General features: G+C 39.0%; 1 protein-coding gene across 1 annotated transcript in view; it reads right to left on the bottom strand.

Annotated features, from left to right (window-relative positions):
• EXOC4 (exocyst complex component 4) overlaps nucleotides 1-26452 on the bottom strand; it is a 644300-nt gene that overhangs the window by 467434 nt on the left and 150414 nt on the right. The window contains exon 8 of the mRNA XM_081038731.1: nucleotides 1926-2071. Coding sequence (XP_080894857.1) covers nucleotides 1926-2071 — 146 coding nt within the window. The remainder of the gene's footprint in view (nucleotides 1-1925; nucleotides 2072-26452) is intronic.

The raw sequence follows: 26452 nt of genomic DNA, 5'->3' as shown, positions 1-26452 counted from the left end.
AGCCATCAAGCCATAAAAAGACATGAAGGAACCTTTAGTGCATTTTGCTGAGTGAAGGAAGCCAGTCTGAAAAGGTACGTACTGTATGACTCCAACTATAAGACACTCTGGAAAAGGCAAACTAAAGAGGTAATAAAAAGATCAGCCATTGTCGGGGGTTCAGGGGGCCGAGAAAACGAGGAGGGATGAACAAGCGGAAAACGGGATGTTTAGGGCAGTGAAACTATTTTGTATGAGACTGAAATGGTGGGTAGATGACATCATACATTTCTCAAAACCCACAAACCTGTACAAGAAAGTGTGAGCTCTAATGTAATAATGAACTTCAGCTAATAATGATGTATGACTATTAGTTCATCATCTGTAACAAATGCACCACACTCATGGGAGATGTTAATACCAGAATAAGCTGTGGGAGCAGGGAACATAAGGAACTCTCTGTACTACCTGCTCAACTTTTCTAAAAACCTAAAACTACTATAAAAAAATAAACTCTACCAATTAAAACAAAGAAGGATTTGCAGGAAGAATCGCAGCCTATTTCCCTGGAGTCACCATTTTTATCAGGGTGGAAACGAAGGCAGAGAAATGGAAAGGGCTGGATGCTGGCCGATGCTGCCCGACGACTCCTCGACAGGCACCGTGATTGTGGGAGACGATAACTTCCCCGTGCTTTAATCTACCTGTGGTTCACCTGTGAACCTACAGAGTAAAGCATTTTTACTGATCCTGCATCTAACTTCTGAATAAAACCGTAAAAATGAAAAAAGAAAGGAATACATTCACTGAACAGAATGCATTTTATTCCACTGTGGGTTTCCTCTAGACCACAGATAAATGAACTGTGCAAACTTTCCTTACTGATTAAAAGGACTCTATGAATCCATAATAATAGCAATAAAAAAAATCTCAAAAGTGAATCAATAAAAGATACTGGAGCCCCAAACTATTCAAAATACTATGATGATATTCTGTAGTTACTTTACATGCTTAGATTTATATATACAACTTTTTAAATATCTATTAACTCCTCAAAAGAACACAGGTCTACTAAGATTTCAATCCCGCTTCTAACACTTGCTAACTATGTGAACCTACATAAGTTCTCTCTTGTGCCTCAATTTTTTCCTTTTTTTTACATGTGAAAAAGGATTAAAAATAGAACCAAGACCTATAAGGTAGTAATGAGCAAATAAGATGATCCATGAAAATGGCTTAATGCGTCAACTAGCACTCAGTAAGGACTACCCAGTACTCCAGCGGCTGCAATGTGCTGCAACCTGAATTCAATTATGTTTAATTGAGATTATTTCGAGGAATTTATCTACCACAGTGCCTGCTACATAGTAAGTACTCAATCAATAGTAGCTACTACTGTTATTATTACTAATGTTAATGATAATATTACCCATTAGCTGTTACCAAGTAAGGTATCCTTAGGATACATGGCCTGGGAAGGTGGGGGGTGGGGAGGAAGTTAGCTAAGGCAGTAATTAGAAAAAAGAACTTCCAGTAAATCAAATAAAAGCAATGCAATTTAGCTAGAGAGATCTGCATAACTTTATTAAAGGTTGTTTCTTGGCACTTGGGGTTTTTCAAAGGCTGAAATATTACATTTCCTTTCATTTCATATAAATTCCCCAGAAACAACTGGAGAGTTTCATTTCCCTTCATTATATATAAAACTCCCCAGAAACAAATCCCTGCAGTTTTTTTTAAAAAAGTTCTAGATAGTCCAATAACCATGTTCCACTGTAGTCACTTCCGCTTACAGAAAACAGAAGGACACAAAATTGACTTCCCATAAATTATTTCCAATCAACTTTAATAGGGTGAAGTAATGGCCATCGATTAAGTTAGAGTCACCCCACTTGGATCTAACATTTCTTGACACCTGCAATCTTACCAACAGAGGAGACACTTACTTGAAAAGAGAATTTTTGGGCCTCTGAGGCTTCTTCTTGGCAAAAAAGGCTGCAAACTCTCGTCCAGTGCTGGCATAACTCAGTTGAGCAGATGGTTCAGAGGCCGTACGAGTATTTTTCATATCCAAGTACTCGGTCAACAGCATCTGTACAATCAGATAGACAGTTTAATACACACCTTTGTGACGTACTATTAGGGAAAGCGATTTGAAACCATAAAAACCTACTTCTAACACCGCATCCTTGACATCCGGAAGTACGTTCACCTAACTATGCATATTTCTAGTGGTAGGTCTGAGGGAAGCGGCATCACAGCCAGACAGTCATCTATTGCCTGCTTATTCCTCCAAGTAGGAACAGCGTGTGGTGGGCTTGTGAGCACGGGAGGAAGGCAACGTGTTTATTAGGGGTCTAAATGTGGCAGCGCTGGGCTGAGTTAATATTCTCCTTCAGCCCTGATTTAATCCCCATTATTTCCGATCACGGCAGCAGCAGCAATGCTGGAGCACTTGCTGGGGGCTTACTATATTGCAGGCAAGGGGCTAATCCACTTAGGCGCACTACCTCATTGAAAGCACCGAGTTTTACCCTGCAAATCCTCGGATTACAGGTGAAGGAGGGAGGCTCGGGAGCAGGCTCCAAGGTCGGAGGGACCCTGGTGGGTGACTCTGGAGAGCAGGCCCTTCCACTTCACCCTGACAGCACAGAGGACAGGCACGCTAACAGACCGGCTCGGGGCTACCACAGGCCATGGTAGGAAAGACGTCCTGACCTACAAATGATTTCTAGGACCACTGCTCAAGAGCTTCAAAGCACCAAAAGAAGCAGCTTTTTTGATAACCACTGCCAGTGGGTCCTACTTATAAAATCAACCCACTTTACAGCCTTGGGGGTGGGGGGTGGGCTAGAATCAAGGGCTCTACTGTTTCTATGGCCTGTGTTCTAACAAGTCCCCACTATTGTGAAAGAAAATAGCAGATCTGGAATAGAAATTCCATGGTTCCTAAGAATATCTAACCTGTGACTAAAGTCTAACAACTTATTTCCACAGTTCCTCACCACGTTTAAATTTTTAAGATACCCAAGTGGTATAGTACATAGAGGCAAGCGATTCTACCCATGACTGAAGAAAAAGCTTTTCCAAGACACAAGGTCCCATGTAACTATTCATTCCCGTTTGCATTTGAATATTCTTTCATTCATTCGATGCCAAGTTTGAGGATATTAAACATTATCATCAAAAAACATTTTAAAGTACCCTACGAACATGTTGCTCCCATGTAAGTTTTAAAGATATTATTTCTCTAACAGGAGCACATACACACCACTGAATATTTATCTAACATCAGACATTTTGAAAACCCAATCTTCCTCAATCCTGAAATCTATAGTCAGAGTTACTATCTACATTTTAGGGATGAAGAAACTGAGAATCAGTGGTATAAAGAAACCGGCCTACATGCATGAGTGGGGAAAAGGGTCAACAGGACATCTCTGTATATTCGCCTCGATTTTGCTAGGAACCTTAAACTGCTCTAAAAAAATAGTCTTAAAAATAAAAGGAAGAACGAAAAAAAAAAAGAAACAAGCATAAGGTCTTATAATTAGAGCATAATAGGCCAAGGTTTAGTTAAGTGAGCCTGTGCTCTTCGCCATGACAGTGTCACCAAGAGCATAAAAACTGCCAATGAGAATGACTATGAGTGGCAGTAAGTGGACTTTAGTTATGTCATTTTCGGTACAATAAAGATTTCGCTGGGAAAGTATAAAACATGGTCAATTTTTTTTGCTTTTTTTTCCTTTTTTTTTTTTTACGTATTGATGAGGCTACTGGAATATTATTCAACATGCTGATGAAATAACATAATCACAAATATTCCTCTGTTAATACATCACCCAAACTGCCCAATAGTCAAGGAAAACATCACATTGAGTCTCTACTTCAATAACTCAACTGAGTGACTCAAATTGTAGACTTGACGCTGATGCTAATGACTATGTGAAATCTGTGATCAAAAGATGTCTAGTAAACCAGAACAGAACATCAAAATGACGTTAAGCAGAAAGATGTCTACAAATACACTGGTTTCACTGGTTTTAACACCAATACGACAGAAACATAGTTCTACCAAAGCAGGAAGATACACTAAACCAAGTAATTCTTTGGAGGTACTTACTTATCCTAGAACTCAATGACTGGCGTTGTAAAATAAAATATTTACTGACCAAGGTCTCAATAACCAGCATTCTCAAAACCCTGGTATTTTAAGAACACGCATCAACCGAGTCCCCTCAGTTATAACCTCTCAGCGTTCTTAGTCTACTCCTCTCCACTGGCTTCTCCCTTTCTATCTGCAAACGTGCTATTTCTACCTTCTCCACAAAAATCTTGCTTGGTCCTCATGCGCTACCTACAATCTTATTTCCCTTTTGTCTTTAGGTTCCAAACTTCCAAAAGAAGCCTTCACATATATTATGTCCTCCACCATGATGTGATTTATTCCTGATTTCTCTCTCAAGCTCCAGTCCCACATCTGTGACTGAATGCTTGACACGGTCACATATTTCAACGACAAAATCAATCCTAAACTCAGAAACCTAAATCCTCTTCCCAGAAAATTGGTAATTCCTTCTTTTTCTTTTCTTTCTTTGCTGTTGTTAGTAGTTTCTTATTCTCACTGCTCTTCAGGTTTAAAAAGATGGTTCAGAACCGTCTTTTGATACAATCCTTTATCCCTTGTATCCATAAAAGAATTAGTCCCCGAGTCCATTAATTCTTTCTCAACTCTATTAGTTTGTCCCTTCCTGTCCATTCTGAAAGCCACCAATTTAGTTCAATTCATGCAGTTTTTCTTATTTAATTTTCTGACTCTCATCTCTTATTCTTCGAGTTCTTCTCATACCCCATCAACAGAGTGATCTTCCTAAAGCACTGTTGCTGCTATTATACCACTACTCATCTGTAATGCACAACCATCTGATCTCAATATGTAGTTCCAATTACATTTGGTTCTCCACACAATGAACCCAACACTCAGTCACAATCAACCACTTAACTGTTCCCTCAATATGTCTGGGCCTTCTCACTTCTGGAATGCCTAACCTACATTACCCTCTCTCCCAAATAAATTCTAACAAACCCTTCCAAAAACAGTTCCACTCTTTTCAATGATTCCTTCCCAGGCTACTCCAGGCCAGTGGTCCCCTTTTCTGAACTCCTAAAGTACTTGGTTTTACACATCATTCAGTAAGTACTCATCAAAAACTGCCTGGTACTATTAGTTATGATTTAATATTAATTAAGTTGGCCACCCCAACTTAAATGCTATATCCTCAAAGCATTATATTTCTTCAATCCCACCACAGAGCCACACAACACACCAGAAGATCAAAAAAGTAGGGATTCAATGAATTTTTAAAACTGTATCATAAGAAGCCATGATGTATGTTATTTTATGCAAATTAGATAGTCTCCAAAATAGAATGAGCGCTATAAATGAGTCCCCAGTACAAAAATCTATAACAGAAGTAAAATAAACATGGGATAAGTGTGTGATTTTCGCCATAGCCTTTGCAGTGTTTATTCCACTGATTGATGCATCTGCTTCTTTTTCCTAATACCACTCACCACCAGCCGGAAAATACTACTTTAAAAAAGGTAACATTTTATCTTGACACCCAAATTGGTAAAAGTGCATTTTTACATATCTTAAGGAACAAATAAGCTCCTATTTCTAAGGTACTTGAGATTTGATTGAATTAGGCTAAATCTACTACAAAGTCTTGACACAAACATCAGACATCTGGTATTAAAATATAACCAAGTACTTTCTTCGTGATTCTACATCATTGTGGATGATGTACTGTGTCTTCCAAATTATACGTGAATATCCTAAGCACTCATCTATGATTGCCTGGGGAAAATCACTCAAGATTGGAATTCTGGGGCAAAGGGCATTCCAGATAATATCAAATACATCCTCTGCCCACAGAAAACGTGCAGAAGATAATCCTGTGTTCTTGCTGATTCTAAATGCCTTCATATCTCAGACACTCATTTCTTTTCTCTCTTTAAGTCCCCCAAATTGCTATGTCTTATTCATCAAGAGCTCATAGAATAAAAGTCAAAGTTTCTGGGTGTTTTTAAGTTTAAGTTAAAAGGCATTCATGTGTAAAACCAAAGACAAGAAATATGAAAATATGGTTGGAGAGCACCTGAAAATCTATATATCAGTGAGATCATGATTCACTATATTTTTTGACATAGCTGGTATGTCAGATGGTTCTGCAGTTGAAGCACAGAAATAAACTGCTTTAAAAAAACATCCAAATTAGTGTGGTCGGGCATTTCTTCTGCTATAATATTTAATTAGCAATCACTAAGACGCTCGTCCAAAAATCGCATGATGTATAAAGCAGGGCCAAGATTTTGAGATGTATAACATAACATTGGTAACATCACTCCCAATAAATTCCTCCTTTTTCCACTTAATCCTCTTTAACACGTTGCCTGTGGCTGCTTGTGGTCATACAAAGTTTTCTAAATATAAATATGGGAATTATTGGATTAAAATTAATACACCACCTGTCTTTAGCCTCTGTTCATCCAGGTAGAGCTATTCACTGAAACACCCAGATCCTTCTAGGTATGGAATGTGGTAGATCTCTTCCAGTAACTTCCCAGCTTACAAAATCCTCTCCTCGTCGAAGAACTGTTTCCCAACCACACAGTGGACTCTGACAGCCATACTTTACCCTGGGATCTCACCCTCGTGGCCAGACCCTATCCTACCAGATGGAGAGCCAGCCCTCAATTAGCCAATCAGATTCACTGTCTGAGGGACATGTTAGTGGGATACAGTCTCTGCTTGCCAGTAACTGAGGAGATAGAAATTCCCTGGGGCAACCAAGTGGATGGAAAATCAAAGAAAGCCAAACTGCACAGAGAAAATAAAGAATGAACTAGATGACCAGAGAAACACAAACAAGACACCTACGGGAGAGAGATTTAAAGGTTGCAACCCGTTTTCTATAGCTTTACATGTCTCAAATCCAGTTGCTGATAAGGTCTTACATTTCCTACCTTTGCTTCCATAATATATCCTTATAGCCTTTAATACATTTTCCTTATGATAGCTTGAATGGGCTTTTGTCTCTTCAATAAGATACCTATGGATAAATGAACATACACTAATACACATCTAGTGACATTTATATCACAAATACTGTCTTTGCAGGACACTGGTATTTCATGATAGCAGTAGTGGAACCCAGTTCTCCTGAGCACTAACTTCAAATGTTCAATCATGTGCAGCAAAGCTATACCGTATTTGTCCCCAGTGATGAATCTGAAAATGAACTGCTTTTGTTAGGAGTAATAATAAAGTGAAAAAAATCACCTTCAGCTCCCAATATGAACTAAGACTCAATGTCTCCTGGGCAATACCTTAAATGTGCCTGCATTTAATACTTAATTTTCAATAATTTATTCTTTTAAAATGCAGATGCCCCGGTATTGAAGTCAAATACATAATGATGAGGTAATAACAGGTTTTGAACAGGTAAATAAAATGTTGATAAACATACTTTAAGTAAATTATCTGCCAGCATATAAAATAGATTAGAAAGCAGTGGGGTTTGGGGCAAAATAAATGATTAAGGGAACATTGTAAAGGGAGAGGGATGAGAAGGGAAAACCTACCAAGGCAGTTCATGGGGGAAAAAAGAGATTTTAAAGCAGTGTTACTGAGATTGTACATTAAGGCATACATTAGAGTGTCAATGCAGAGAAAAAAAATAAAACTTAACCACTGATTCTGTGAAGGAAAGAAGAGGAGAAATTAAACTGGGTAAAAGACTGCCTATTTGAAAGACTAAAAATGTGTGGTTCCAAGAACAATAATTTGGCATGTAGGTAGAACGAATTTGATCAGGATAGTAAATTTAATTTGGAATATGCTCCCTTGTGAAGCATATGAATATTCCTATTCATGTACACCCTCAAACACGTAATTGTGAAAGGGGAAATAATGTTGATGAGATTCCCATGATTTATACATTAATTAACTTTCATTAGGACTGTTAAGTGTATGTCTGTATGGTCTCTGAGGAATACTGTGAAGGACATATATCTTTGAATATTTGTAATTTGATTTTATCCCCCCATTTTTATTTATTTATTTTTTTAAGGAAGGCGCAGCTCACAGTGGACCACGCAGGGATCAAACCAGCAACCTTGGTGTTATTAGCATCACGCTCTAACCAACTGAGCTAACAGGCCACCCCATCCCAAAATATTTTTAACACAGCTTTGTTGAGGTGTAATTTACATACCACAAAATGCACCCACTGCGATAAAAGTTGTTGAACTGTATATACATTTAGATGTTACAAATCAGAGTCCATATGCCCCAAGAAGATGCCAACCCCATGCATGAGGATGTAGAGGTAGGAGTTAACAGCCTTGACGTTTTATCTTCTCCTGGAGGTGTTGGCTCTGTCTTCCCCTGTCTCAAGTTCTTTTTGCCAATGGTCTCTTATGTCACTTAACCTTTTGTCTTATGCCTCTCACTTCACAATAAGTATCAAACGTGTAACAAAAGTTGCTGGGTAGGCCAGCCCTCTCTCATCCTTCTTACTATCTAGAGGTCAATATCCCACCAGTGGGCTATCAGACAACCAGTGAACACACCTGCAAAAGGTAGTGTTTTCTTCTGTTTTTCACATCTTTCCCATACTCATTTTAGATCAACACCAGACATTAAAATTCCTATCTCATATAAGCAAGAGGGGAACAGACACATATGTGAAAATTATAACAAATGCTTCAGATTGATCTAATTCATACGGTATTTTACCATTACATGTATCCGCGTATGTATCTACATACATATGTTCATCTTTACACACAGGCACACACACGTAGACACTGCAAGAATAAACATGAATGAGCAGACTGTGTGATCAAGTCATGGTCCCATCATCCATCTTAACTACGATATCTCACTTTCACTGAAACCCACACAGCAGTTTGTGTGTCTCAAGGATTTTATCTCATAGTCATTTGCCTTCTCTCCTGCCTCTCAGTTCAGGCCACGCCTTTTCTCTGCATCTCTGTTAACATCTAGCACAGTGTCTCAAACAAAGTAGGGACCCCCTAGTAGGTTACCTAAATTGAAAGTAAGATGCTTGAAAGGGCAGCTCCTTATTGATGTTTTACACTCACACAGGAGCTTCTCGGAGTAGAACTACAACACCCATGGTGAAACTTGAAGCTGGTGGAGGCACATTAATCGACTCACATCACAGGAATACCATTTATTAAATTTCTGCTCCAATGAGATAAGTGCTACCCTAATGACCTGAAAGAGTTAATGCATCTTGGAAGAGACCCAAATTGCTCTCTGGAGACAGTTTATTCAATTAAATGGCTACGACTCAGAATTTGCAATTAGCAGTTCAGTTACTAAAGAATCCTTCATATAAGTTATCTGTAATCTGTGAACATTGACACACCTATAAAAAAACAATGTTTGCTTACAGTTGATTCAAAATGGAATCTGTAGGAATAACAAGTGCAGATGCAGCTCCAAATAACGTTTACTTTGTCCCTACTGAGTGCCAGGTACAGTGTTAAGTACATTCCCATTAGGATTTGAGCGGAACGTTGTAAAGACTGGGAGAAAACATGGTTGGGAGGCACTGAGGGAGGATACAAAGCACAAGGATCTAGAGACAAATAAAGTGGCTCCTTTCTTTAGGGAGTTTGCAAAAAGGCTCTCACCTGAATTTGTGGAAGGCTCTTCAGAATCTGGTTTCAGGCTATCTAATCACATCTTACTCTCTTAATCGTGTATGAATCGTGTGTATGGTCAATGTAGTAAGACACTCACTCACTGTTACGAACCCATGCATATTATCCCCATCTAGAATAATCTTCCCACATGCCCACGTCCTAGCCTTCCTGAAAGAACCAGTTCAGCTCCTACCATATACACAAAACCTTCTCTGACCAATCTATGTAAAATCATCCTTTAAATTCCTACAGGACCCACGATGATTACCTGGATTTGGTAATTAACCATATACTGCTGGACATTTAACTTTTCTTCCATTTCTCTCTTAAACTCCCAACATGACGTGACAAGAAGGCACTCTGTCCAACGCAAATTCATCTCATACTGAAATACCTTAACTAAAATCCTTTATTATTAAAGAAGCAACTTGATATCTCTCATTTGTAGACTTTGTCAACTTTTATATCTACAAGAAATATTTCTATCTATAACACAGGAAAATTATTCTATCCAAAGGTGATGAAATATATATAGATGAAATATGTATATTGATGAAATATATATATGTGTGTATAGACATAGATAGATGACAGATAGCTAGATATAAATATAGCCCTTGAGTAAAATGCTAAATTGATGAAAAATATCTGTTGACAGCTTGATTAAACAAAAAGTAATACTATTTTACCAGTTTTGTTACAAAAAAAATTCCAAATCTATAATACGTCTGTGATTATTATACGCTATTTCTACTGAAACGGTATATGTTAATTCAAAACATGGAATTAAACTATTTCATTCATTTATTACACTTGAGGTTAGCCTACAATTTAAAAGGTTAACCAATTAATTGCAGTGCTGGTTTAAGTACGTTTATAGTAAATATTAGAAACTCCAGGGTCCAAAAATGGAGAACTACTTTACTGATATTTCTGGCATTAAAATTAATTCCTTCAGATGGGTTTTCCTACTTAACTTTACTTTCCCCCAAATATTTCTTTCTTTTATTTTGATCTTTTATTTAAAAGCGATATATGCTCATAAAAATTTCAAACAACACAGAAAGATGTAAAGATCAAGTGTTCTTTAACAGTCCTGTTATATGGAATAGATGTGACTGATTTGCCTTTGTTGACGTCTCATGTCATTATTTTCTCTTGTCATTCCCCTAATAAGCACAGTATCTGCTCAAAGCACCTAATCAATGCATCACATACATCTCAGAGAGCCCAGTCTATTGGCAAGTGGAAGAAACCTGACAGGTTGGCAGCATATGGTCCAATAGGACCCTTCTGGCTTTCAACGATTCACCCCCCATTTTCCATACATTACTCCACCATTTGGTAATTTCTGACAACGACCACCGACCTGCTCTAATACATTCAACTCCTCCCTTCTGCCCCCACGACCCAAGGACAATGTCAGAGCTGAAATGCCTATGAGTTTAGAAAGAAGTTTGCATACCTGAATCATTTATCTCTTCAAAATCTACATATTTTAATCGTAACTCTCAAAACGACCACCACACCCAGCAGAGAGATGCAATAAAAGGCAGTGTCAGAAGGGTAGTAGATTGGCGGAGGGGGCCGTCATTTTGTGAGAGGTATGTCTAACTAGTACATTGTTTTGCACACCTGAAACTAATAAAAAAAATAAAATGCAATGGGACAGGATGGTTAGTTAACCTGACTCCTTGCTAAGTCAGAGTGAATATTTGTCAACATGACTTCAGAATATGAGAGGGGGGAAACTGGGCCAAACTCTCCCAGTTATGAAAATTGCCACAGCTCCACCTACTTATACTCAGCCACCTTCTCCCCCTCAGTAACAAGCTCAGACCACAAAGCAAGTCACAGAAAAGGAGAAGACAGCATGCTATTTAAATACCAACCATGTTAATTCGGAAGCAGTACAGCACGATTCTTGTATCTCTTGTCCTCTGCTAATTGCTAAGGACATCCTGCTATGGAGAAGACAGCAACAGTCGCTAGGCCCTAGACTTCTTTAAATGCCAGCTCTGAATAACAAACTCCAAAAAGGTCTTAATTGCGTTTACCAGGAGCTCATGAACTTTAAAAGTTGTTAATCAGAGTTCCATGTAAATGGAATGACGATTAAAGGTTAAGTACAGGTTTCTAAAAATTTCAGAAGTTGACAATATATTGCCCTTCACAGGGGGGAAAAAACCTCTACCAGCCTTGACAGGAACTAAATATCTTAATTAAAAATGCAGAAGTACCATGCTTATTTTCCCAAGAAGTTCTATTTTCAAATGTCAGAGTTAATCATGCACTTGACGAAAAATGTGCAATAGTCCCTCTACCAGGGAGGGAATGCCTTAGTAGTCTGTTCCAAGACATCTGCAGGTCTCCAAAAATGTCTTTGGTGTCCCCTCAGACCTGATCTCTGCCTATGCTGCTCGAAAACCTGAGAAGCACAGTGAAATTCCTTCTACAGCGAGATCTTAATTGCTCTCCATCTGAGGAGTAATCTAAAGCCACATGTCTTCAATCAAGTCTGCTTCATGTTTATGTGGCTCAGGAGAAACACGAGGTGCTTCCTCCATAAATTTGCTGCACCTGTGTCCCTGGAGTGACATGTTGACAAATGAACATGACATCTCCTGGAACTCCAATAAGAATTTATGATTCTTTGAAAGAATATATTTGATCAATTACAGTGTCACCACAGTTGAAAAGCAAAAGCATGTCTTCGGAGTGCACTTCACAAAATTTGCGAGTGCTTGTATTCTGCAATAGGATAAATGACAGATCCCAAACCCCAGAGTCAGGTCCTCAGTCTGGCTTTAATCCTCAATCTGAGATGCTCCAGCTTAAAAGGAGCTGGGTACAACAACCGCTGAGTACAATAATGACTAAGATGAAAAGCTGTGTAGTGCTCTAGACAAAATAACTGCAGAACTCAAAATCAGAAAATATTTGGAGTGTACTATCTAGCCAGTAAAAATAATTATTCTTTAAGCTAAGTACACACTTATGGAAAAAAAAAATTCCTTCTGCAATCCTACTGTTCTTTCTGCTTTTGACTCTGATTACACTTTTAATTCTTTTTTTTATTCCTTCTAAAAGTCTAAGAAAAGCTCAGTGTTTGTTCGATACAAAGTCCATACCTACAGCATACTTTGAAAGAAATGTGCGAGTTCCTAGTGTTACTACCACAGCTTGGCTACTACTATTGTTAGAATTATTTCTAGCAATTATATTACTCTATTGGGATTTGATTTTGCTACAGAACAAACCAAAGCTTGTGAGTTTGAAAGAAATCTGTAAGTGAAAATGTAATATAGTATGATGGTTAGCCAACTTAAGGTGAAAAAAAGAGCAAGCAGAGAAGAATTTTTAAATGGTTCTTTTTTGGAAATACTTCTTAAATTTATGAGGTACTTTTAGCAGCATCTGCGACTACCTCTCCAGGAGTTGCATAGTGGGACATACCACCTTGAAACAAGAAGGGGCTCCCTCTTCCTGAGGATAAAGTTTCAGAGCTTTACATTTGGTTCAATCCACCAAGTGTCAATCAGGCTTTTAATAAGCAATCTGATGGAGAAAATGGCCCCAATTGGAATGGTGAGCTCTAAGCTGCAGGAAGACAGGTGGGCTGACCTCTCACACTTGCTTCTTCCTAGAGTCCCTTTGTGACCAGAGGCAGTATGGAGGACGGCAGCTGATCAGGAGTTCTGTGATTAGTCTGAGAGACAGAATTTCTCAGGACAAAGTGTCTCACTCTCCAAAGCAGCTCTCGCTGAGTCTCACTGTGTGAGTGTGCAATAAGTCCCATCTGAGTGAAGGGCTTTATGCACACGAAATCCCTGAGCCTGGTCTCATTAGCACCCTGTTCTCCTAAAGTAGCTTTACCCGACAAGATCAGGACAGCACTTCAATAAAGACAGAACACCAAATGCCCAGGAACCAGTCTTGAAAAACCTCTTACCCACCATTATCACCAGAAATCCACCAGAGGCCACTAACCAGACAAACAAGTGTGTCTCAAAATCTCCAGTGTGTCTCAAAATCATTCCAACATCTGTGCCTTTATTCAGAGTCCTACTAAATTGAAAGAACTCACCTCATTTCCGTCTGCTACATCAAATCCAGCCACCTTTCACGGCCCAGCACAACTTTTCACTGGTGTTTCTACTCATTCAATAAGCACGACTGAGTGCCAGGCACAGCCCTGGGCGCTGCACGTACACAGGTGTGGGAGGCAGTGTGTGCCCTCCCCATACAGGAGATGCTGATTAGAGTGGAATATCTAGTCGTCCGTTAGGGCCCAATCTCCCAGGGCTGCTCCATCTGAAGGTGCTCTGCTTCCTGAGCGTGTTCAAGTGCATGAGCCCATGAATGGACATTAGGGTGAGGTGCTCCAGGAAAGCAGCCACGTTTATCAGTCCTCATTCTGACCTGCCTTCCCTCACTGAAGATACAGTAATTAGTGCCTGTTTTGTTGACCTTGGTACAACTGTTCTTTCTTCTGGGCCCATGAAGCCATTAGCTAAGCATTTTCTAGCCACACTGATCCTTCCAGAATGTGGTGACCCGTGTAAATACAGCAATTCCAGGATTCGGTTACAATAACTTGCAAGCCGAAATCAGAATCGTTAATGGCAATGTATAGGCTGGGATACAGTTGCTTTCATTTCCCTTCCATTCACTTGCAACTGGAATACATGTGTTTACCTTTAATAGCTTCCAGAGATACAGGCAGACTACACCTAGACTGAATACAGAATGGAGCATGGCGACAAAAGACATTGTGGTTTAGCTGAATTTGGAAGGAATCCGACTGCCCAAGTAATCAATGTTTTATAATTTATATTCTCAGAGAGTCAGCTATTATAATCAATAATCCTCACATTAATAAATGATATAGTTAACTACTATAAACTTATGACTTGGGACATGACAGAGAAGGAAACAGCTTGCACTGCTAAGTTTCATGGAATTGTTTCTTTCGCTGCTTGAAACATCGCTAGAACCACAGATAGAGCATTCAATTTTTAAATCAAAACAGCAGTAAATTGCAACCCATAAATCTATAGAATGCCAATTGTATATATTATACATGCAGTTTTAAAGTTGCACTGAGCACTTTTCCATCTGGAGAATCACTAGCTCACCTTTGTCCGTGTATATAAATCACATCACTTGAATTGTCACATTCATCAACTCTGAAACAGCTTTCAAAGAAACCTAGACAGACCTCTCCATCATAAAAAAAAGGTCCTACAAGTAACAACTTTAGAAAATAAAGACTTTTTTTTTTTCTCTTGTGTCAGTCATGATACTTTAAAAACTAGGAATCTAGATGGTGGAATTCCTGAGCTTTGTCACATATGAGTTGAAAGTTGCCAAGATAATAATTCTATTAAATAATAATCACCTATTGCCACCTTGGAAATATGCTCTATTCTTAACAGAAGGTGGTTTGTAACCTTTAGCCTAACAATGAACCAAAGAAATCCTCTTGTGAAATGAAGGCAGTGTTGGAGAAATAATTAAAAATATAATACAAAACATAAAAAAGAGTTGTTTCAGTATGGAAGAAATTTCCTTTTAGAAACGAATTAAAGAAAACACCTCCTAATCTATTTGGAAACTGAATATTCAGAATGTTTTCGGTCCAGTTATATGTGAATAGGGGTGAAAATGTAATAATCACCTGTCTCCAGTTTTGAGATTGACATTCAAAAGCAGCCTGAACCACACAATTTAGAACTTAATCACATATTGTCTTGAAATGTCAGTGCTGTTAAAAATATTAGTTTTACCTCAGCTACGAGGCACCTAAGAACAAGCACCACCTAATACATTTTCTTTATCTCCTGCATTACACAGAGGTTACTCAATCCCATGACATGAATGAAGCACTTTTTATGTAGAAAGAAATCACCCTGCTTTCAAAAGAAACTTGTGTTTTTAACACATAACATACTACTCTTAACTGTGTAAGTTATGTATTATAAAGAAAACTTTCTAAAGCAATAAATACCATTTGCTAAACAGCTATTTAACAAAGAGATGATACCTTTAGTATAGAGAATATTATTTTTAATATGTGTTTAAAAGGTTACTAAGTTATATGTTCATGATTACCTTCCTTGGAATGTCTTGTTACAATAGGCACAACAGAAAAAAAAAATAAATAAAGGAGATTCTCTGGATGCTTTATAAATAAGTAGTCCAAAAGTTAATCACTAATTTCAGAGAACTGGCTTTTTAATTCAGTGAAAATATAATGTTTAAATTTTTTAAAACATCTCAATTTTTAAAGGATTAAAAATCTGTATGCTATTCTCTAAGGACAAAGGTAAGAGAAAAGGTGCAGATTTCTTTTGACGACACGCTGATAGCAATAGAAAGCAAATGCAATGTCCAATAGCGAGCACACATCAGTATTCCGTGCTACCAATTATCACCGAAAATGTTTACTATAGAACTTTCTACTACATTCCATGTAGAAACTGGCCAACCGAAGTTATTAAAATCATTGAGCCTTACTGTAGGAAGGAGAAACATATTTCTGCTTTCATATATAATGACTTCTATCACCGTGCTGTATTATTTATAATTCACAGTGATCTTTATATTCTCACAGTTTACTACAGATTTTTTTCTTAGTGATTTATGTTAGGCTCTTTTAAAGCCTCGTTCATATTTATGGCTTATTCTCCTCCCAGAAAAGGTAACAATCCATTCCATGTATACGTGTCATGATAAATTTACAGATTGACAGAGGGTGGACACACACGGACCTTACACAATGAAAAGGAGATGGATGAATAACTGGTGATGCCATTATAAGTTACTTTTCATATGGAAAAAGGACAAAATGGACTGTGGAACTGAACAACTAACCTCACAGGACAGATTTTAAACAGACATATTTCAAATGCCCACGGACTGCTCATTTGCTCAGAGTAAATACAAAGGTTAGCAGTTCACATACGTAACGTTCTGTTGGCTGTTCTGTCATTACAAGTATTACTAAGAACATGTTTCTCCCGTGGATATTTGTTAAACTGTCAGTGGCTGTCAACAATCCATAATGGTGGAGGGTCAAAACAACCTCCTTAAAAATAACTTTCAAGAGGGAAAAAAAAAAACACCCTATTATCTGGAATCGATGAGCATTAGCTATTGGGGACACATGCGATGGGCAGAGAGCTGGTGGGCTATGAAGACGGCAGTGGCTGTGGAGCGTGTCAAGCTGACTGCGGACCCTCCTCCACATCTGTGCTGTGGCCCTGTTCTTCCCCTGTGGGCGCCAGCTTTCTCCTCAGACACGCTTACTGCTTCTCATCACTACACACGACACTTCCCTGTATTTCTTAGATTCTGAGGTACACATTTTCTCATAGTTTAACGTATCTAAGATAATGATAAAACACTTTAAAACAGTTATCAATAGTTGTTTTATAATAGATGTACACATTTAAGGTACTTTTTCAATTTTTCCTCTAATGATATACTTCTTAGTATCTTATATCAAGGAAATGAGATATTTACTAATACTGCTACTGTAGGGACCATTTCTAATCTAAGCTTTTTATTCCTCTTTCTTCTGTTTTTCTTTTCTTTCGTTTGGTTTGTTCATTTGTTTTGGTCTTTGTTTCTCATGCACTTCATGGGAAAAGCTGGGTTGTTCAACCAATCACAGTACATCGGGCTAAATTATCAGACCATCGCCTCTTCTCAGTGGTAGGAGGAAAGATTTAAAAGCAACACAACAACGTGAATATAGTTAACACTACTGAACTGTACACTTAAGATCCTATAGTTCATATGGGGTGTTGTTTGTGTGTTTGTCCGCCCCCCCCCCACCACAATTAACAACAAAGGAAAAGGTAATTGCAAGGCACCAGGTCTCTGCAATCATCCTGGTGACAGCCACGACTTCTCAACTCAAAATCATTGACCTCTTTCCAGTACATCAATTAGCTATGGGCTGGAAGGTCTACCTTATCTACACACTCAACTAGCATCATGCTGAACACCTTACTGAAGAAACATCAGAACTGGGGGGTCCATTTCATTCTGTCCCTAGCATGGCAGTTTATTGACGGGTAGCCACCATCTCAAAACCATGTAACCCTGTGACTCAAGATTTTTGAATAAAATATGTCTGGGGATGAGGGAGAATAAAATACACAAATCGGAAAACGGGTGAAACTGTTTAAATATTATACCACATGAATGAAAGAAAAATTCATTTGGTCTAGAAAGAAAACGTAATATTAATAAGTAAAATGTTAGTAAATTAGCTGAATTAATATTTATATAAATGTGTGTTAAACATATACATTTAAAGCTAAAGTAAGTAAGATTAAAAGAGGATCTTGCGCTAAGTTACATGTCAATAGGAAATCTGGAGTAGAAATGAGAAACAGACATCAGATTTCCAAGTTAAAATATTAAGATGGTATTTGACTAGTAGCACCCCACACAGTCTCTTCCCACATCCCCACTAAAATACCTACGAGTACAAAAAAAGAGCTCAAAAAATAGGGCTAAAACTCTGTGCCCACACTGCCAGAACCTTAAAAGGAAAAAGCATTCCACTAAATAGTAGATTAATGGGACAGGGTTAAAATCTACTCCTTTTTCGTTTAAGCTTAATAGTTCAACTGCTGTACCAATGGAAGGAAAGTGAGTCTGCTCTCTTGGAAGTAGGGACAAAAAGCCTTTCCCACCCTCCCACTGTCTACACTCTCCAAACCAAATTGCACAACCATTCACTATTACATAGATGGTAGCCTGAGAAGCTGCCAGCCCTTTTCCTTACCACCTCACACAAGAACCTCTTTGTCTACATCCATTAGAAAGAACATCTCAAATGCAATAGCAAGTAGGAGAGGATGGGGAATAGGGCTCTGATAAACAGAATCTTCTTATGTAAAATATGGTACTCAGAAAAGGACAAAAATAATCATGAAAGATGCATTTATGTTTAGTTTAATATGTCATCTATTCTCTGCGCATCAGGGAGACAGGTAGAAATGGAAGTTGAAGATTCCATCTCAAGGAAATAGGTTTGCATTATATGAAAACTAGGAACTTTGCTGGTAGATTTACACATGAAATTGATTTCTAGCAGTAAAACTCAGAAAATGATTTCATTAGCACTCAAATGTTTAAATAATAGGCTAAGAGGCAGTCTTCATATTCCAACGATTGGCAAACATTTGGTCTAGGTGAACTTCCTCTCATTTGAGAATGAGTAAATAGGGAAAAGAAAATGTAACCTAGAGATACAGTTCAAGAAACTAGAAACAAGAAAATTTCAATAAATCCTGGCAACTTCTGTACCATGTAAGAAGAACGCATGGCCTCCTGCAACAGTAAAAGAACTCTTCAAAGAGAAAACAGGTTAAAAGGAAAAGATGCAGACGATTAAAAGTGGACAAAGATAAGAATAATTGCAAGGAAGATAATAATGCTGTAACAGAAGAGAAAGCTGCCATAAAAGCAATACGTTAATAATTTATATCCCATAAAGTAAAATCAGAGGTATGAAAAACAAATCTGAAACATACTCCCAAACATAGATGGGAAAAAACAACAAAGATTGAAAAGGTTGAGAACAGATGATATGAAGATTTGACAACAAGGATTCAATCCAATTAATTATAAACAACTTAAAAAGATATGTGTACATACACACACAAACATACACCCTGAAGTATGTTTTCTTGCTTTGGGGGAAAACATCATGAGTAAAACAAAAGAGGTTACCACATTGGGGAGAAAAGGGGTTATAATGAAATGACCCTTATCTAGTTAGATCCAATTTGTGATGCAAATAAAAATAGGCCAAATAAATAAATTACAAAAAAATGAGCATAGTTTTATATTTTCTGTTAACACTATATTGATAGAAGACTATGGAAAATTGTCCACAGATATTTAAGGAAAAAGAGCGGTTCCAAAAAAATAAATTCCTCACATTTTGAAATGCTCAGAAAACATAACTTGAGAGGGTTAGGAAAACAAAGAACCAGTGTTCTTGGGGGTTGTATTGGTTTCTTAGGGCTATGGTATCGGATTACCACATACAAGGTAGCTTCCAACAACAGAAAATACTCTCATAGTTCTGGAGGTCAGAGGGCTGAAATCAGGCTGCTCGAGGTAGGACCGTGCTCTCTGGAGGCTCCAGAAGAGGCTCTTTCCTTGCTTCTTCCTACCGTGGTTCCTGGAAAATAAGCCCTAACCAGAAATAAGGCCTAGCATGATTTTTCAGGATGACGTCCCCTGAACATAAGCCCTCATGCATCTTCTGGAGCAAAACTTAATACAAGACCTGGTCTCATTTTTGGGGACACATGGTAGTTTCTGGTGGTTGCCTGTAGACGGAGTCTCTGCCTCCGCTGTCACAGGACTGTCTCTTTTCTCTGTATGCAAATTTCTTCCTTCTTATAAGGACACAGTTATTAGATTAGGGTCCTAATATAGTAGTCCCTCATCTTAACTCGATTCCATATTCACACACCCTATTTCCAAATAAGGTCGCCATCACAGGTACCGGATGGTATAACTTCAACAGATCTTTGGGGGTACACAATACTACCCACAAATGGGGGTGGGTGGGAGTTTTCAGACATGCTCGAGGCCACCAAGGATGAGTAGAAATTATTATAGAATCGGAAGCATACGGAAGTCATGACACGAAAGGATTGGTGGGTTTTCCCAGCCCCAATGTTAGTAACCCAACGAGACAGAATGTAGAGGGGGAAAATGAAGCTCAAGGGTAAAGTGTGGCCAGAGAACATTTCCCAGACTTGTGTCTTTCCTGCTCTGCCCTTCACCCACAGCCATTTATTTCAACCCACAATTTAAATATTTTATGTAGACACTTAAGACAACTGCAGTGTTACCCTTTCTACCTCTTACTAATAGTGGCTCAACCATTTTAAACACAGTTAGGACAGTATTCCAGGAGAACTACTAAATAAAAAGTGTATTGCTCTCTCTGCAAGGGAACAGTTCCATAGAGCAATGTAAGAATCATTTTTTCTTGCCTACAAGCTTAAGAATTTTTTACATCTTTGACACTCACAGTAATGACCTGATCATCAGGTGTTTTTTAATTAACTCTTCTCTCATCTAGGTTCTATGACTGTGCTTATATCAAGTATGCTTAAAAACATTTAGGCTATGAACTCAACTATGCTTTTAAAAAGCAAAAGCAAAAAAATGTAAGCGCAAGTTAAAAATTATCCCTAGGATGTAGGATTCTAGATGATTTTTAAATTTTATACTTTGTAAGTTTTCTCTGTTATCTAAACACGTCTATAATGAACACCTAAGTACATTTATAAGCAGAATAAAATGCCTTACTGAAATAAGGGACTAGAATTTTGCGTTCCTAATATGACCATTTTATGATTTTTAATGTAGCAAATATTTGGAGAAGGAAACCCACTAAAATATGAACAACAGTCATTTCTAGGTGCTGGGAACACAAAAATGTTAACTTTCTTTCTTCTAGTTTTCTTTATTTCCCAAATTTTCTGTTATGAGCATGGCTTATTCTTATAATAGGAAATAATACTATAAGAGAAAAGGGGTAGGGAATTTCCTGGCGGACTGTACAGGAAGAAAAGAGAATGGATTAACCTTCCTTTCTCATCTCTAAAATCTGTATACTCTAGTTGGGGAAAAAAGCAAGCAGAAGTGTCAGATTGCCTAAAACAATGTGTAACAGAAAAGGATCAACACTGATGTTTTCATGCCTCCATGTGCTTTAGAAAATGACCTATCTTCTAGAACATAACAGTGCAGAGCGAAATTACATCTGAATATAAAAATGATGAAATGCTTAGTTGACTTGGCCAGAATCACTTAATAATGGAAACATAAGCTGCCAAAGCCAACTAAAAACGATTTTTCAACTTTAGTTCTTAACTCGTGGTTAAAAATCCACCATTAAACCTGCCCAAATGTCCCTGTGTCTTTACAGGGCTAAATAAACATATGGAAACGTAACTGCAGCTGAAGGAGGGCAGATGGCAAATAAAGGGTGAGAAACATGTTTAGAAAGTTCTACTGTCAATTAAGGCTGAGTTCTGGGCTCATTCCCACTGCCAGAACATGACGTTTACCACTTTTGGTATTTTATTACCCTGCATCTTCAAAATAGTCCACATCTAGAATATCATCATTTCTTCCCTGAAAACAGAAGGGTGGTCCTTCATCTGGATTCAAAGATCTAGTCTGTGGCTCTAAATTATTTGTGAAGATGGATCAGTTTTGCCACTTTTGTAAAACACAAAAAGACTAAAATGGTAAAAAGAAGATGAACAAAAGCTAAGCTCCGATTTTATTTTATTATTCAATTCAATAGACATAAAATCACTTTGTCCAATCACTACACGTTTCTAAATGCTTGAGCTCAATTTCTGTACTGATCTCATGGAGGACAGGTAACAGGGAGTGCCTTCCTGGTGCTGGGCAAGGGCCACGCTTTGAGTAGCGCCAATCTAGTCAAGCGGGCATGTGCTCACTAGCTATCGGTGGGCAGACCAGGGAGGACACCATCGTCATTGTACACACACACACCTGCACTGAAAGCTGGCTGTAACCATTCAAAACACCATCAGATCACCAGAGAGAATTTTACCGCACCAAGAATGGAGCAAAAAATACAAAAGCATCTCTTCTAATCCTAAACTGGACAAAGTCCCCCTTTTAAATGAGAAAACGGTTTTATTGACATGTTTTAGTTGTAAGTGTATTGAGCTGAGGGAAAACGGGCTGATCCAGCTTTCCTGGTCTCATGTCCACGCAGAGAGAAGGCCGATGACAGAGAAAGAAGGTGTGAGGCATTCAGACTCACAACCAGACAGGAAAAACAGTCACAATGAGTGTAAAGGCTCTGAGACTTTACTGGAAAAGTAAGAGAGGTCTTCCTTACTAATATTATTAGAAAGTGTCCTGGTTAGCTCAGTAATCTCTCAGAGTTAACGAGACAAACCTCTGGTATCAACACAGCTCCTGATAATGCAGTTTGGTACAGAGCAGTGGCTCACAGCTACCACTGTACATTAGAATCACAGGGAGAATATGCATGTGTGTGTAAGGGGGGGAAGGCAGGAAGCAGGGGGACCAATACACAGGCCTCTGGAGCATGGCCTGGGCACAGTGGGTTTTGTTTTGGGTTTTGGGGAGACTTTTTGTTTTTGTTTCTCAACTCCCTAAGATGATTATAATGTGTAGCTAAGGGTGAGAACCACTAGGGTAGTAAAAAGAGCCCTAGCACAGAAACTAAACCCTTGGTTTCTAGGACTGGCCCTAACAATTTTCAGTTGTGTTGCCCTGTACTTGTAGGACTTACTTCATATTGCAAAGCCTCATTCTACATAGTTATAAGGCAAAGCATCCACCACCTTCCCACCTCACAGGGCTTTGGGAACTTCAGATGTGTGTTAACTGCAAAGCACTTTAGACGTATTCCAGCAATCCTTTTTGAATACAGTATTTACTAAGAGAGATTTCAGGACTCTTATTAAATCGGAAGCTCAGACACCTATGACTGCATATGCACACTTCAGTAGATTCCATAATGAGTTTAGAAAATTTTCAGTTTGTCAAGATGTAAGTGGAAAACTTTGAGAAATGCTGTCTTTTAGAATCAAGTACATGGTAGAAGGAACTTAGCAATCATATGTATGATCCAGAAATACGAAAAAATATACATACACGTACAATATCATATTCATGCCCATGAAGTTCTGCCTAACTAAAAAAAAAAATCTGTTCTACTTAAAATCATAAGAATTTTATATGCAGACAGTCCCTAGGCAAATAGACATGATTAAAAAGAACCACTAAGAGCATGAGTTTGAGATATCTCAACCAGTCGTGAGACTTTAAAATAAAAACTATCTACTAAGACCACTGGATCTATCTTTCATCCCAGACCTCTTTCCTGAGTACCCAGAGGCATTCGCCCAACTGTCATCTCAATATTTCATCTCATAGGCACCACCCATTTAATAGGGCCAAATACAGGCCCACATTCTTCTCTCCCTTTTCCAAATCTTACTGTGGCTGTCTCTTTCTCATCATTTGGAACCCAACTCAAATGGCATCTCTTTAAAGAGAGCTTCCTGACCAACCTGGTCTGAAGAAGACACCTTCACAACCAATCTTACCCTGCAGTGTTGTGCCCTCGTTCTATCTTTTTGCAGAAGAACTCATTAAGAAGGAAATTATCTTATGTGTGGATGTGTGAATGCACGTATGTGTGTTTATTATCTCCATCTCCCCAGTAGGATATGAGGTCCATGCAGGAAGGGACTCTGTGCTGTTCATTGCTATGTAACATATTATCTGGTTCAAATTAGTCCTCACTAAATATTACCTCCAACTAACTGTGTGTGTGTCCACACAGAGGCATATGGAAGGGGGGGAGATTCAAGAAGTCTAACAGAAAAAGAACAAACTACCCACACAGGATTAGGCTCTTTTAAAGATATCCTCCTTTTCACATCTGAGACCCCATGTAGCCTATATAAAGATACTCTGATGCACAAAATTCCTCCAGGCTCTACTTGCTATTCTCTGCTTCGGTCTCCCTTCTTTGATCTCCCTGGTCCACTATGGGAGCTCTTGTCCAGAATCTCCCTTGCCCCTTTGGGCTAAAAACTCCTTTGGTCAGGCAGCTTGACTCTGTAATCTGGTTTTTCCTGAAGACAACATTCATGTTGACCCCATGGCCAGCCGGTTAGTGAGGGAGCTACACCCCAGTCCGATACAGAACTGGTTCTCATGAAACCTTTTGACCAGGATATCAGTATACCCAGGAAGTGACCACAATTCCCTGATCCACATAGTTCCAGGGTCTGCCATTTGTTCCTGGTTCTGGCTCAATGGCCGAAATAAGGGCAACACTCTACCGGAAGTTTTCTTCACCTGGGCCCCATACTCTCTTGCTATAGGTGCTGCTTGTATGAATTCAGCTTTCTGTGCCCAGGAGACAACACCTCACTTCACCACCACATTCCACTTTGAAGGGGCACATTCTAGCCGACTTTTCTGGAAATACAACTTTGAGAGATAAGGATGAAGCCCCAGGGTCCTTCAGTACTATGCTTGGTTCTGGCCCCTCATCACAGCCAGGAAGATGGGGGAACCTTTCCTAATTGCCTGTGACAGCACCGACTGACACCCCCAGAGAGGGAGGCCAACAGGCGTGCAACTGGATCTGCAAGCAGCAGAGACCACACTCGCCCAGAGTATCTGCGGGTTCTCACCTGGTGCTTTAGAACAGGTCATAATGGGGTTTCTGGTATTACAGTTTGCACCACCAGACTCAGGGGCATCTGTGACACACTTCACAGATCAAGGCTTACCCACAGGTCTGACTGCTGACTCCATCCATGGCTACCCAGAGGCTCTCTGGTAAAAAATCCAGAGATGAGCCCACATTCTGACCTGTACATGAGGTGTACTACTCTCCATCTTGCCCCCTGTCCTCTCCTGCGAGGATTTCCTGGAAACCCATCTTCTGCTTCGAGCACTGCTTACATTTCCCACCCCAGGTCTAGCCTCCACATTATTCCATGCCTGAGCTCCTGGGAAGATGCACCACCTATGGGAGAATCTCTTCCATACAGAGGCCATGGTGCCATCCCTACGGGGAAACGGGATTGTCTTAAAACTTGTGCCATGCCTCTTTCCACAGCAACTCTAGTTTCTTGCTCCACCACTTTCACAAACGCCCATTCCCACAGACTGCACTTAGTATGACAGATTACATTATTACTGCGCTCCTCCACTTTGATCAATGGTGCCCACCCTTATCTTTCACTGGTCAACCTTATCAACCTTACTACAAGCTTCCCATTGAACTGCTATCATCTCAAACTCAAATGCGTTTATAACCAATTCATCTTCTCTTTATTGCAAATAGTAACTCCTCTGCTTTAGTTACATAAAACTCATTACTTGGTCAGCTTTGATTTACTTCTCTCCTCAACACCCAGCCAATCTTCAAGTCCCTCAAATGCCTTCTCATAGTCAAAACCCATTTACTCCCACCTCCTCCATATTTCGCTTCATTAATTATCCCTTCACTCCTCCCAGTCATAAATGAACTCCTCATTCCCTACAAGGTTCTTTCCTTTACCTTATAAATAGGCTCATATACCATACCTCTCAAGCTCCTTGAGTCCCTTCCCCATCTCCACTAGACTGAAAAATCCTTCCTGTTTCCATAGCACTTCATCACTGTTCTGTCATAAAGCACATCATGTTATCACAATTTAAGTGTCTGACGGCCTACTAGTAAGGGCTTTTGGAAGCAGCGATTCCAGCTTTTTCAACCGTAAATCTCCAAAGTATAATACATTTCAATAAATGTTTGCTAAGTGAGTAAATTCTCCCTATACATCTTCTCTCTTTTCTCGGAACTATCCCTTTCTATTCTCACTGTCCTTATTCTGTCCCTCCTTATCTCATGCAGGCTTTCAAAGGGGTATTTTGAGTTGGCCTTGAGTCTAATCCCCTTCAATTCATCATGAAAACTACATCCAGAACACCCTTTCTAAAACAATCATGTCATAATATCAAGTCCCAGGTTATAAAACACACACACACAAAAAAACCAAACTAACACCACCAACAAAAACCTCCAACGGTTCTCCATGGCTCATGGCAAGCCTTGTCAGAAGGTTGATCTGGTAGATCTAAAAGACCGTGTGGTGAGAATGTC

Source organism: Rhinolophus hipposideros (genome assembly GCF_964194185.1).
Source record: "Rhinolophus hipposideros genome assembly, chromosome: 25".
Classification (NCBI taxonomy): Eukaryota; Metazoa; Chordata; class Mammalia; order Chiroptera; family Rhinolophidae; genus Rhinolophus; species Rhinolophus hipposideros.
The sequence above is the reverse complement of the archived record's forward strand: the minus strand, read 5'-3'. Positions and strand labels throughout refer to the sequence as shown.